Source organism: Balaenoptera acutorostrata, chromosome 17 (genome assembly GCF_949987535.1).
Source record: "Balaenoptera acutorostrata chromosome 17, mBalAcu1.1, whole genome shotgun sequence".
Taxonomy (NCBI): domain Eukaryota; kingdom Metazoa; phylum Chordata; class Mammalia; order Artiodactyla; family Balaenopteridae; genus Balaenoptera; species Balaenoptera acutorostrata.
In genome coordinates, this window is record NC_080080.1 from 53,245,131 (window position 1) to 53,259,019 (window position 13,889).

General features: G+C 36.6%; 1 protein-coding gene across 1 annotated transcript; it reads left to right on the top strand.

Moving 5' to 3' along the window:
• Positions 1-830: 830 nt before the first annotated feature.
• SLC7A13 (solute carrier family 7 member 13) lies at positions 831-13,100 on the top strand. The gene is given in 6 exon segments (XM_007198695.2): positions 831-894; positions 897-1,395; positions 1,397-1,500; positions 5,329-5,460; positions 10,198-10,559; positions 12,789-13,100. Coding segments are annotated over 6 exon segments (1,473 nt in total).
• Positions 13,101-13,889: the final 789 nt, after the last annotated feature.

Sequence of the window (13,889 nt, forward strand, 5' to 3'; positions counted from 1 at the left end):
CCTCAGTGTTCATGGGAGGAAGTCAACAGACACTTTCTTAAGTAGAGATATATAAGAATAAAAGTATTTTCATACTGTTTAGAGTTGTGGAAGCAACCACCAAAAAGAACCAAAACCATATATACTTTTTTTTTTTTTTTAAAGAAATTCACGTTCTTTTATTTATTTATTTATTTATTTATGGCTGTGTTGGGTCTTCGTTTCTGTGCGAGGGCCCTTCCTAGTTGCGGCAAGTGGGGACCACTCTTCATAGCGGTGCGCGGGCCTCTCACCATCGCGGCCCCCCCTGTTGCGGAGCACAGGCTCCAGACGCGCAGGCTCAGTAATTGTGGCTCACGGGCCCAGCCGCTCCGCGGCATGTGGGATCCTCCCAGACCAGGGCTCGAACCCGTGTCCCCTGCATTGGCAGGCAGACTCTCAACCACTGCGCCACCAGGGAAGCCCCATATATACTTTTAAATGGTTGTTTCCAGAGAAAAGAACTGGGAATATGTTTGGGAAGAAGTTAAATAGAGCAGGAAACCCCTGCTTTTTGCTGTAATATCCTGTCTTATTGAAATCATTTTTTTCCATCTGAATGTATTATTTTGATAATAATTAAAAAAACAAGTCAGACTTAAACCCTTCCAAATAACCTTACATTATTTTACTTGGATGCATCACATATAGTTTGTTAATGATTGAACATAGGCTATATTTAACAATGGTGGAAAAAAAGGGCAGCACTCTTTTATTTCAGAGAATCCGTGAACATCCTTTCCAGCAACATAGGCAAGAAAATTCAGAAATTATAATTTATATAAATAAAATTTAAAAATTCTTCAATTACAATGGATGCAGAGAGGAAGATACAGCTCAAGAGCATATTTGGATATTCCTGGGGCACAAGTTTTTTGTTAATATAATTGGAGCAGGCATTTTTGTGGCTCCCAAAGGGGTATTGAAGTACTCTTGCATGAACGTGGGGCTCTCCCTGTGCATCTGGGCTGGTTGTGCCTTATTGCCCATTATGACCTCTCTCTGCTCCGCAGAGATAGGTATAATCTTCTCATGCTGTGGAGCTCACTACTATTGTCTCAAGAGCTGTTTTAGCAACTTGATCTCTTTCCTGAACCTCTGGATAACCTTGTTTCTGGGGCCAGGGCTAGCTGCCAGTCAAGCTCTGCTCCTCGCTGGGTGCAGCATCCAGCCTTTTTATCCCAGCTGCTCTGTTCCAAAGCTGCCAAAGAAATATCTGGCACTGGCCATATTGTGGATTGTGGGAATTCTGAATTTTCGTGGTGTGAAAGAGGTGACTTGGCTTCAGATATCCAGCACCATGCTGAAAATGGCCATACTCGGCCTTATTTCCCTAAGTGGAGTAGTGTTGCTGGTGAGAGGGAGGAAGCAGAATCTAGAACTCCTTCGGTGCTGAGTTTCCAGAAGCCTCCCGGTTTACAGAAGCTGTCTTCCAAGGATATTTTTCATATTCAGGTGGAGGATGTTCTATGTATATAGCAGGTAACCAACAATACCTTGAGAAAAAAAATCTCAAGCCGTGACTTATTGCATGCCATGTGAAATGCACATCTTTTATTATATTTTGTGTTTCATTTAAAATAAATGACTCAATCTATTTTTTCTTCCTTATTATTTTCTAAATCAGATCAGGATATGCCAGCTCTGCACTTATCACCTACTCTTTAATTTTTTCCACAGTTATTCCAAAGTATTTATTTTCTTGAATAACTTCTCTTTTTCAGCTTTCTATCCTGGGACCACAGATATGGGACCTCCATGTCAAACTAGTTCTGGGGTTGTGGAAATACTCCCCTTCCATGAAACCGTGAATCCAATAATAATCCAATGCAGACTATGTTTGTGTTATGGATGGGTGTGACACACTCAGGCTCAAGTATTTTTAAAAAGAATAGAATCAGATATCCTTGACTGCTCTAAGGCTGGACTTAATACTCTTCCCTTCAACGTCAGGACAAAAGTTTTCTCTCCACTTTCCAAGTCAGTCTCTTCCCTTGAACTCTACCTGTATCCTTTCCCTCTCACCTCCTCAGGAAACTTGCACACTTATTTCATGTTTCTCAAAGTCAACCATTTTATCAGTATTTTTCTTTGACATTTAAACATTAAGCAGACGCTCTACTGTTGAACAAATTTTTCCTTTAATCTTAGTACCCCCTGTAGTGACTGACGTGTCCATCATTCATTAAATCACTCGATCAGCAGATATTTTTTTAAACACTGACTATTTTTAAAGCCCTGTATTAGGGCCTGAAGATGAGTAAGATGTACTCTTTACCCCAAAGAGGCTTATAGTCTAGTAGAAGTGGCAATACCTACATTTTGGCCTGAATTCTGCCACTTACTAGCTTGGCAAGTATCTTTAACTCTCTGGACTTACTTTTTTTTTCTCCTTCATTTGAAAAATGGGCATTATCGCTTAAAATCACTATAATTATGTGCCTTATGAGCAAATAATGGCACAATAGTATTTAATAAGTGGCTACAAGGGAAAAATATAATTACTATGGAAATTCAGTGGAAGGTAAAATCACCTTTTGCTGTGTCATCAAGTGGAAAAGGTAGCAATTTTCACTGAATCCAAAAAATTCTAGCAGTAGAAAAATCTGAGTGAAGCTGTGGAGACTAGAAGTGTGCAGGTGTGTATAAGACATGGCACACAATCTTGGGTGACTGCAAAAATGCTTTCCACCTGATGGGATTGATAATAGATATGATTGCTAAGCCAAGCACCTAGAGAGAGGTAGAACAAGATGGCATAGGACTGGAGACAGATGACTGGAGAATGCCAACTTTTTTTTTTTTTAATTTTTATTATTTTTATTTTTTTAATTTTTTTTTTTAACATCTTGAGAATGCCAACTTTTAAGCAGTAGGTGGAGAAAGAAGATCTGCTGAAGAAGCCAGAGGAAGTTTAGAGAATTATGAAAGAAAATCACCATGTTTCCAAAAGGGGGTGAAATCAACATGGTGAAATGCTTCAGAAATTGAGGAGTGCGAGAACTGATCCGAAAAATTTTAAGAGGTCATTGGTGAATTTTGAGCATGAGAGGAAATTTGGCTTTGAATTTAAAAGTGAAGTATTGAGAAAAGAAAGCTATAAGAGATTAGTCTTTTATGAGTAAATGGGTCACTGCAATTTGAGAGGCTAGCATAATGAGAAAAATTTTCTCTTCTCTCTCTCTCATTTTGTCTCTCTCTCTTTTAAGGATAGAAGAGGTATCTTTGGCGTCTATCTGTGCCAATTTCATCTTGTTCCATTGCCAAAGATGTTTCATTGCTAGATGACTTTGCTGAAAACAGATTAACAAAATTTGCTAACCTATCAATTATTACAGAATTCTTGAAAGCCAGCTAGCAGTAAACAAAAGCTGAAGGAATTTCAGTGTATGTGGGGAGTGTTAATTTGCTTAATAAATTTTAAGTATAAATAACTTCTAAGTAACACTTTTACCAGTAAAATAGTAATTTGTAGGCAGCTGACTTTGCCTACCATAGGAACAGCCATCTTTTAAGTTCAAAACCAAGGATGTTCACTACCTGTCTAGCTATTATATTGTATAATATTCCTATCTCCTCTGTAACAATCTAATACATAATGAAAAAGAGCAAAAGGCCCAGAGGAAAGTACAGGTAATCCTAAAAGTAGCCCTTTTGCTTGCCCAAAAGCTTTAACTAATAACCGTAGTCATTAATAACTTAATAAGTGCTAGGCATTTGACTGGAATTTTATTGTCTCTGTATTTTCCATTTCCCCAATATACAGGTAAGGAAATTGAAACCTTGACAGTCAATAAATTGTCCAGAAGCCCATAAATAGTTAAGTGGCTCAGACTGCATTTAAATGAGAGCTTTCTAATTCTTTACTCATCAAGTACTTAATCAGCTCATATTTGTGTATGCCATGGGCATTACATTCAACCTTTGGGCAGATGCAGATGGAAGGAATCTGACATTTGTCAAAGGACAAATATTTATTAGTCAGAGGGATTTAGCTTTAAGTAACAAAAACCCACACACATTAGCTTAAACAAGCAAAGGGGAACTTGCTGGAAGGATAATGTTGTATTTCAAGGAAGACCTGAGCAACCAGTCTTCAGGAACAACAGGAATTAGGGAAGCTCTAGAACTTAAAAACTAGAGTTATTAGCTGGATTTTTGTGCTGCCATTACGTGCTTTTTTTCCTGATTCAGTTTTGTTGACATATGGTTCAAATTCTTGCAAGAAATCTTCTCGTGTACTGGCAATGATTGGCTTCCAGTGAGTCAGAGGTCTGTGCTTGGTCCTCTTACCTATTACCAGGGCACAGAGTCACATTGTGTACACATAGCTATAATGTTCAATACTTTATGTCAGGGATAATTCTCAGAGAACTGAGACTGGGGAAAATGGTGCCACAAATAGGACAATATTTGAGAATAAGACTATCCTGGAAGATCATTATATATGATGCTAAATCACAACGTCTTTTCTGCACTTAATATTGGCATAAAGGGAAGGTAAAGAGACTACAGGGAGAGAGTATTTATGACGGACTCTTTTACTCTTTTCACAAATGCTATGAGAATGTATAATAGGACAATTTTGTTAGCCTAGGAGGTTTTTAGCTCCTATTTTCCCAGAAGAAGTTATGATTCCTGAAGGAAGGGTAAGTGTCAACTAGGCAACTAGAAAAGGAAAGAACATTCCACGTGAAAGAATGGGCTGAGGGCAGCAAGGAGCACGACACTTTTGAGAAACTGAAAGAAGACCAGTGTGCCTGTAACACGGATAGCAAAGGGGATCATCAACTTGTCATATACTGTATTCTCACAGCCCTTTCTCCCTTTTCACATGGACGCTTACCACAGTCACTATTTTAACTTTTCTTTAGGTGATTATTGAATTAATCATAGGTCCTCCTCTTAATGTTGAGCTTCATGCTTGTTTTTGCTCACCACTGTATTCCCACTACTCAAACTCAGTACCTAGTACCTAACAAAGGAGACTGAAGACACAGGTAGACTCCAAACCTACAGGGTCTTATGGGCTCAGCCTTCATTTTCATTCTTGTGCATTTCTTCAGAAATTTTACCATCTATGGGGGAAATGAAGATATTAACCTCCTTTTTTTTCATTTAGCACCAAGCTCTGAAGGGAGGGGTGTGTGTAGCAGTTCCCACTCTGTGCGTGCGTGCGTGTGTGATGGTGGTGGTGTCTGGGGAGGATAGGAAGAGTCCAGCCCAACACTTGATACATGGAGCAATTTTAAAGATTAATTTAAGGCATAAGTTTTACAAGTTGTGATTTTGCTCTTTTGCGTGTTATAGGGGAGCTGAAGAAACCCAGGAAGACAGTCCTAAAATGCATATTTACTGCATTCCCTCTGGTGACTATTGTTTATTTTCTGGTTAACATCTCCTACCTGACTGTTCTGACACCCAAGGAAATTCTCTCTTCAGGTTTGTATGTAAATAACTAAGACAATAAATAATAATGACAGTTCTGGTCCTTTTAGCATATGTAAGTATGATTTTACCAGTTGAGACTGCTGTTTGCTTTTCATTATTTTATAGAGAGTCAATTTGTAATTTTTGAAAATAACAGAGGGGCCAAAGAGCATGATTTGGCTTAGAAATGAGTTTCACATTTGATCATGGTAATGTGTTTTCTGATAATATGGAAAAGTACGTATAATGATGGCGTATGGTGCAGACTGGGTTCAAAATGTTAGTATTCCTTTCACGATCTCTTCTCACCAGAGTGACACTGTGTAATCAGTGCTTATAATATATATAATACATATATTATATCTACTAAAAATTTCACAACATGAATTTTCCAAATGTTCTTCTAGGTGACATAAAGAATGATAAACTTGAAATGTAGGACATTAACAATTAAAAGAATAGATGCTAATGGTCAAGTGATATACATAGTTAATATGATTAATATGTAATATAATGTTGTTATTTAGCATAAATAACTCTAAAATTTATGGTGGCAAAGGGCCCTGAACATATTGGAAATTTGACTAAAAGATAACTATTTTAGGGCCCTAGTTGTAGAATAAAAAATGAAAGAATAGGAAAATCTTAAGGAAATAAACATATATTTAAAAATGAGTAACAGGTTCAAGGAATAAAAGGAAATTTGGAAAGAAATGAGGAAGAGGAAATATGAAAGACCAGCAGTTTACTCAAACCAGCATTAAACGTTGAGTTATCAGCCAGTACTTTTGAGACTAATGTCTTTTGTGTAGCTATTACTGTTTTGGTAAATCTTTGGGGCACTGGAAATAAATCTAAGGGAGGTTTAATATAAAAGTCCTAACACACTTTGCCTCAATTCTTGTGTTACTGCCATGTAGGAAGCTGCCATATGCATGGTATCAGTGTTGATTCATAGTGGTCTAGCTCTGTTAGGGAGCTGTACACTAGAGATAGTCAAGATTCTGAGTATTTGTGGGAACAAACCAATTGCTAAATTGGACAAAAACAAGTAATGATTTATTAACTACTTTGATTATGTAGAAAATAAATTTATGAAGCTAGGTACAGGTGTGGTCAGGGCTGTTGGTCAGCTGGCTCAGCTGTAATGGCTCACTGAAGCTGGCATCTGTTTTGGCCAGTGCTCTGGCCATACTCGTTGTTAAAAATGATGAATATCTCTTCTGGTGTGTCATAATAGTTGCAGCATTTTTGTGGGCGGTATAGTAGTTTTGGCATGTATGGAAGACACATGAAGTGTTTTGACTATAATTGATACAACTCTTTTAGACATATCACCCTTAGATCTTGTTTAAATTCTGAAATAATATTTTTGATTTCAAATATCTACCTTTTATTGTATTATGAACTTACATTAAGGAAATAATCAGAGCTATACATGAAAAATGTATGTACAGGGACAATCATCATAGCATTACCTATGAGAGTAAAAAATTAAAGACCACCAAAATATCCAATATATTTAAAATAAATAAATAATTTATAGAAATTTATATAATAGACCATCCTGAGATTTTTCAAAGATCATATTTTTGAAGAATACTTAAAGTAAAAAGGCTGTTTATAATGTAATAATGAGAGCAAAGGCAGGATCTATATTACAATATAAAACAGAAAGTACCAGTAACTAATTAATAATGACCTGTTGGAATGATATTGAGGGTGATTTTTGTTTATTCTTTACTAAATTTTCCAAATTTTCTTTAATGAATGGCAAATTTTATATAGTAGGAGAAAAAATTATAAACAAAAGAAATAGATTCCTAAATTAAGGAATTTTAAGGATTAAGGAGTGAATGTTTTCAAACAAATGGGTATATTTAAAAGACATGAAAAGCTACAAAGGGATATAGAGCATCTAGGATGTGTGTGTTTTTCTTAGAAGAAAAAATAGTAAGTTCTAGAGCACAGTGGGGGAAGCCTGTCCCTCTAGAATGAGGTTTGTGGAAATGTCATAGTGAGGAGCACAGGTTCCTGGTTTTTTCAGCCTGAAGATTTCAAAGTTCCTGAAAGCCCTGCTAACACACTATTGACAGGGGTGCTCCTACTTGGTGTTCTTGAGGGTTCCGTGTTGCATTTGAAACTAGAGACTATTGGCATAGGAAAAGATAATCCAAAAGAGTAAGTATATTGTCTGGGAGCAGAGGCTAAGAAGGTTTCTTTGACCAGAAGCAGCCTGCAGATAGCTGGTCAACCAGGCGTGATTAAGTACTTTGAGAGGAAACTGAAAATGTTAGAATCACTTACTAGTAAATTGGTACAATCATTTTTGCAGGGTAATTTTGTAATACCTAGCTTATTTTAAAAAGTATATACCTTTTGACTCACAAATCCCACTTCTAAGAATTTACTCTCAGAGGAGAAGTGCACCAACACTTGAGGACACAAGTGTGTTCATTAAAGAACATTTTTAATTAGTAAAAAATTGAAGGGCTTCCCTGGTGGCGCAGTGGTTGAGAATCTGCCTGCCAATGCAGGCGACACGGGTTCGAGCCCTGGTCTGGGAAGATCCCACATGTCGCGGAGCGACTGGGCCCATGAGCCACAACTACTGAGCCTGCGCGTCTGGAGCCTGTGCCCCGCAACAAGAGAGGCCGCGACAGTGAGAGGCCCGCGCACCGCGATGAAGAGTGGCCCCCGCTCGCCACAACTAGAGAAAGCCCTCGCATAGAAACGAAGACCTAACACAGCAAAATAAATAAATAAATAAATAGGTCAGGAGCTCTTTAAAAAAAAAAAAAAAAAAAAAAATTGAAAACAACCTAAAAATCCACCAATATGGAAATAGTAAAGAATTTAAGTTGCAGTTATATAATGGAATACTGAAAAATTTTAAAGATAATTAGATGGATGTATATGTACTAATATGATCAAGATGTATTGGAAGGTGAAAAAAGCAAGATTAACCGTGCAGGTGCACACACACACACACAAATACATATATGTACACATATACATACCTCTCACAGATGCTTACATATGCATAGAAAATTTATGAAAGAGTATCAAAAAAGATGTTAACAGTAGTTACTTCTGGGGTGTGTGAATGAAGGATTGGCAAAGAAAGGGACATTTACTTTTTACTTTATGTGTTTCGGAGCTATTTATTTTACTTTTTATCAAAAACATATATAATATAATTTTTTAAAGAAAACAAATGACATAAGGAAAGGAATGAAAAAGAAAAAAAAAATCACTTGTAAGATAGAGATAAAGATTATGCAGCAGAGCTGAACTAGAACATCCCCTAATTATAACCAACCAGGTTTGTAAAGGATGGAAAATCAAAGGAGAACAAGGGCTTCACTACTGGAAAGAAGTATTTCTGAAATGTGTCTGAAAATGGAAAATGTGTGGAGGTATGACTTTTCAGGAGGAATTACCAACAATACCTTATTTAAAATGAATATTAAGTGAGGCAGGAGACATTTTAAAACAAGACCCAATATTATAGAATAGCATTAAAGAGAATAGTGAAAAGAGCACTTGAGGCTATTTGAAAGGGCTTTAAAAAATAGACTTTAAAGAACAGGAACCACTGATGATATTTCAATTTCATCATATTGAAAATATTTTACTGTTTGTTATAAGCCAGTATGTTGACGTGTTGGAGGCTCCCCTGGAAAACAACGTTGCCATAACCCTGGAGGACCCCTACCCCCAGGGACACAAGATTGTGTTGCACTCTTTCCACTGAAAAACTGAGAATTTTTTTTTCTGAGTCTGAATGATCTATCCTAGCTTATATATCCTACATAATATGAATTGGATTCAGATAGGTTCTCATAGATAGTGGATAATTGTTTTCACTGATGCCTTTTATATCTACTGACTTATACTGAATTAGCGTTCATAAGATCTCTTCACCTTTAAGTAAAAAAGTCACAATATTCGTTAAAGATTGGTCAATACCAAGGTTTCTCAATCTTAGCACTAGACATTTTGGACCATATCATTTTTTGTTGTTTTGTCCCATGCATTGTAGGATATTTAGCAGCATCCTTGGCCTCTACCCACTAGATGCCAGCAGTAACCTCCTACCTCCTCAGTTGTGACAACCAAAGATGTCTCCAGACTTTGTCAAATGACCCCTGAGGAGCAAAACCACCTCCCCTGAGAGACCCCTGGTCTATAGTTTAAGCTAGTGCCCAAATGTCATAAGTATTTTAATCTGTGTGTAATTTATTTTCCCTGTCTACATGGTTTATTTTTATTTCTGTTAAGTATTTCAAATTGCACCATGATATGGGAACTTTGTGAGTCTCATTCCTGTGTCAGCAGCATTGCACCGTGATTTTTTTCACCCTGACTGTAATTATCAGCACTCTGTAAACTAGTTTTAGTTTAAGCACTCACTCAATCATCCATTCAACAAAATCAATTTATTTCACAAGTATCATTGAAAATTTACTCTACGTCTGTCACTGAATGAAGTACTAGTTTTATAGAAAGGAAATGATCTTTGCCCTCAAGAAGTGAAATTCCTCATCTATTGGGGAATACACATACAATAATAACTGGTTTGACAGAGCTAAAATGGACACATGCATAAGGAAATAAAGAGTGAAATTAAATGAAATTCAAATTTTTAATGACTTTTTAAATGTCCTGCTTTTATTTAAAAATAATTTTTAAAGTTTTATCATTCTCTTTTTAAATATATTTTCTTGTGTTCTGGTTTTTCTGCAGATGCTGTGGCTATCACATGGACTGATAGAGTTATCCCCTCATTAACATGGGTTATTCCTTTTGGTATTTCTGCCTCATTATTTAGCAACCTTCTGATTAACGTATTTGAATCATCAAGAGTAATATACATTGCAGGCCAAGAGGGCCAGCTGCCTTTGTTATTTAACATGCTTAATATTTACTCCTCTACATTTATATCTGTGCTACTACTTGTCATTATGGCGTCCATTGCGGTTGTCTTGAAAAACCTAATTGATTTGATAAACTATCTTTATATTGTAGTTTCTATTTGGTCTGCTTTATCAATGACAGGAATACTAAAACTGAGATACCAAAAGCCCAATCTACCTCGACCTTATAAGGTAAAAGTGAGTTTTCTAATATTTTCTGTGTGAAATCAAAGATACTGGGTGTAAATATATTGGAAGACTATATTCAGAATGTCTACATGTAAATCTTTTTATTACTAACAAATTGTGAAGCATGTACAGATAATTTGGTCTTAGATTTAATTTTGATTTTTATTGGGTAGATTTTACTCAATAGAAAATCTCCCAGGTTCTGTTCGGTTTATTAGAGAGAAGGATAGTCCTCTGGACTGTCAGACAAATCATTATGAGTCTTTTCAGCAGAGATTACTTTGTTTACTTCTGTAGCTAGCTACCACTGCATACCAGTATCTTCCACAGTCAGGGTCAGATTTAGCAGGTGAGAAATAAGAAGAGGCAAGTGCTGCTGTGGGGTCACAAGTTATAACATCTCCTGTCCTGAAACGTCAGCTTAACTTGATCACCAACAAATTCCATCCTTTCAATTCTACTTACATTTAAACTTACTTTCAGTCTGGATGAAGAAGTGTTTCACAGGAGTGCTCTTTAGTCATAGAAAAGGAAAGAAGAAAAAACTGGACAGCGTAAGGAAACTATTGGAGAAAGGTGGCCTGATGCTTTGATTATCAGAATAGTAAAATAGTCTTGGTTGGCTCAGCATCATGTTAAAAGCTTTGCTTGGATTATCAAAATTATTTCTCTCAGTAATACAGAAGACGGATACTAGTGTTATCCCCATTTTACAGATCAGGAAATAGGTCTATAAAAGTTGTCACTTGCCCAAGGTCACACAGCATGGAGTGGAGCCAAGATTCAAATCTAGGCAGTCTCTTCAGGATGTTTGTCTCTCACTAAGTACAAAATCTAAGAAAGAACTCTGGGAGGAAGCAATGTTCTAATCATCAGCTTTGGTTGACTTACAACCATCTTTTCTTTTCAGTTCCTTCTACTTCCATCCAACCATTCCCTAATTATATCAATTATTAAGAAGCCACTATGATTTGAGTACCTTGCTAGGTATTCTGGGTGCAGAAAGGAATAAGACTTGGCTTCTGCATTCAGGCAGACTATAATCTATCTAGACAGTCAGATGAACCAAAACCATAGTATGATCATTGCTACATGGTGGCCTCCGGAGTATGCTCAGAGAGTACATAGGGAAGGGGAATCTTCTTGTTTTTTAACCACTGATCCTCAGTGTCTTCAGACCTAAAATGGGAATAAATAATGCTTACCTCCTAAGAATGTGGGATGTATTAAATGAGCTAAGGCATGCAAACAATACAGAGCCACACTGATAGTTATTATTATTTATATTATTATTTGATATTCATTTGCATCAAAAAGGAAGGCAAGGGTAACCATAACGTAAGTGGTTGAAATTTGTTTCTAATGCCCACATGAATGCTCTTCTCTCCTCTCTCAGTTTTTGGATAACTGATAGTAAGCTCTGAGATGATAGGTTATCTTTCTCAGGGGTATTTTACCCATTAAAAGGAGCTTCTTTATGATTTAAACCTCAAATGAGTGACCCTCTAATTAAAGGGTTTAATAAATTGTGACTAGCTGTGTTATACTTTGGAGGTATAGATTCATATCTATCTCTTAAATACATTGCAAAAGTGACTGCCTACTGAATTTTCTCCCTAGGTGGGGTAAAGTTTGGTGCAAAACACTTGCAATCCTAACACAAAGCAAGTGCCAAGGATAGGGATTCAAGGTTTTTGGCAAAAACAGAAACCAAAAATATCCACAAAAAATAAGGAGAATTGTTTTGGCCAAAGTATTTATTTTTATTTGTTTTGTTTTTAATATACTGAGCCTACAAAGCCATAATATTTACCTGTCAATATCTACTTGAGTAACAGAGGGTCTGAGGATACTCTGTGTTATTGATGTGAATTTCCTACTGCCTTGAGATATTTTTCTGGGAAAATTGTTTTGACTTCCTTTGGGCCTTAGGAACTCCCTCTTAAAGAACTCATGTCTTCTAGACCAGAAGATGTTTATCCTACTGGCAAGTGGTCATGATTATTTTCACTCATGAACAGTCAAATGCTAGGTGTTCATTCCCTACAGCCAACACCCTAACAATATGAATTTTCAGCATCTTAAATAGTAAGCCAGATTTATCTAAACTCATGCATAATTTAGCCCATTTTCTATCAGTAACTTATATCTTATTTTTTGTTTATGTAAATAGGTAAGTACCTTAAATGGGTTTTCATATCTAATTTTTAAAAAATATTTTGCTCTTTTCAGGTGTTTTTGCCATTTCTATTGGCAGCAATAGCCATCAGCCTGTGCTTGGTTTTGATACCTTTGGTGAAGTCTCCACATATGTATTATATCTATGTGTGTCTCTTTATTCTCAGTGGACTTCTGTTTTATATACCTTTAATATATTTTAAATTGAGGTTGCTTTGGTTTGAGAAGATGATGTGTTATTTACAATTGCTGTTTAATATTTGCATCCCTGAAGTGTCTGATGAACAGATGTCAGAAGTAGAAGTAGGAACTGTGAAAAAAAAAAATAGCCTTCTAAAAACACACCAAGTTCCAAATAAAGATTAAGCACATAATGGAACATTAATGATAAAGTACCTATGGTAACTTTCTTTCTCAAATGAGGTAATATATACAGAAGTACACAAGACAGTACCTATCTTTAAAAATCACACAGAAATTGTTATGTGTAATGAAAGCTCTGTTGTTTTGCAAAAAGCTTAAGTCTTGGTTTGCATTGATATATTGATGATGTCTCTCCCACTCTTCCATTTTTTCTGCACCCCACCCCTTCTTTACTGAAGTTGTGGTTGTCTTGTAATAAAAGTTAACAATTAAAAATAAAAAAGCATGGGAGTTCCCTGGTGGTCTAGTGGTTAGAATTCAGTGTTTTCACTGCTGTGGCCGGGGTTCAATCCCTGGTCAGGGAACTGAGATCCCACAAGCGGTGCTGTGTGGCCAAAAATAAAAAATAAAAAATAAAAAATAAATAAATAAATAAATAAATAAATAAAATAAAATTAAAAACCATTCTCTTCAGCTTTCCTGAGTCCTTCTTTTGGTGCTGATTTGAATATAAAAAACAAACCCATTTGGAGAGGGGGCGGAGTCAAGATGGTAGAGTAAAAGGATGTGGAGTTCACGTCTCCTCACAAGTACACAAGAATGCATCAGAGCAATTCTTGCAGAGCACCTACTGAGCGCTAGTGGGGGACCTCAGACACCCATGGGGACTGGAGGAATCTCTGTGCAACTGGGTATGACATGGAGGGAAGGAGGGGGGAAGAAAACTGGAGGCGGGACAGGACTGGCGCCCCTGAAGGGGGGCTAGGGAAGAAAAGAGATTCCCACACTCAG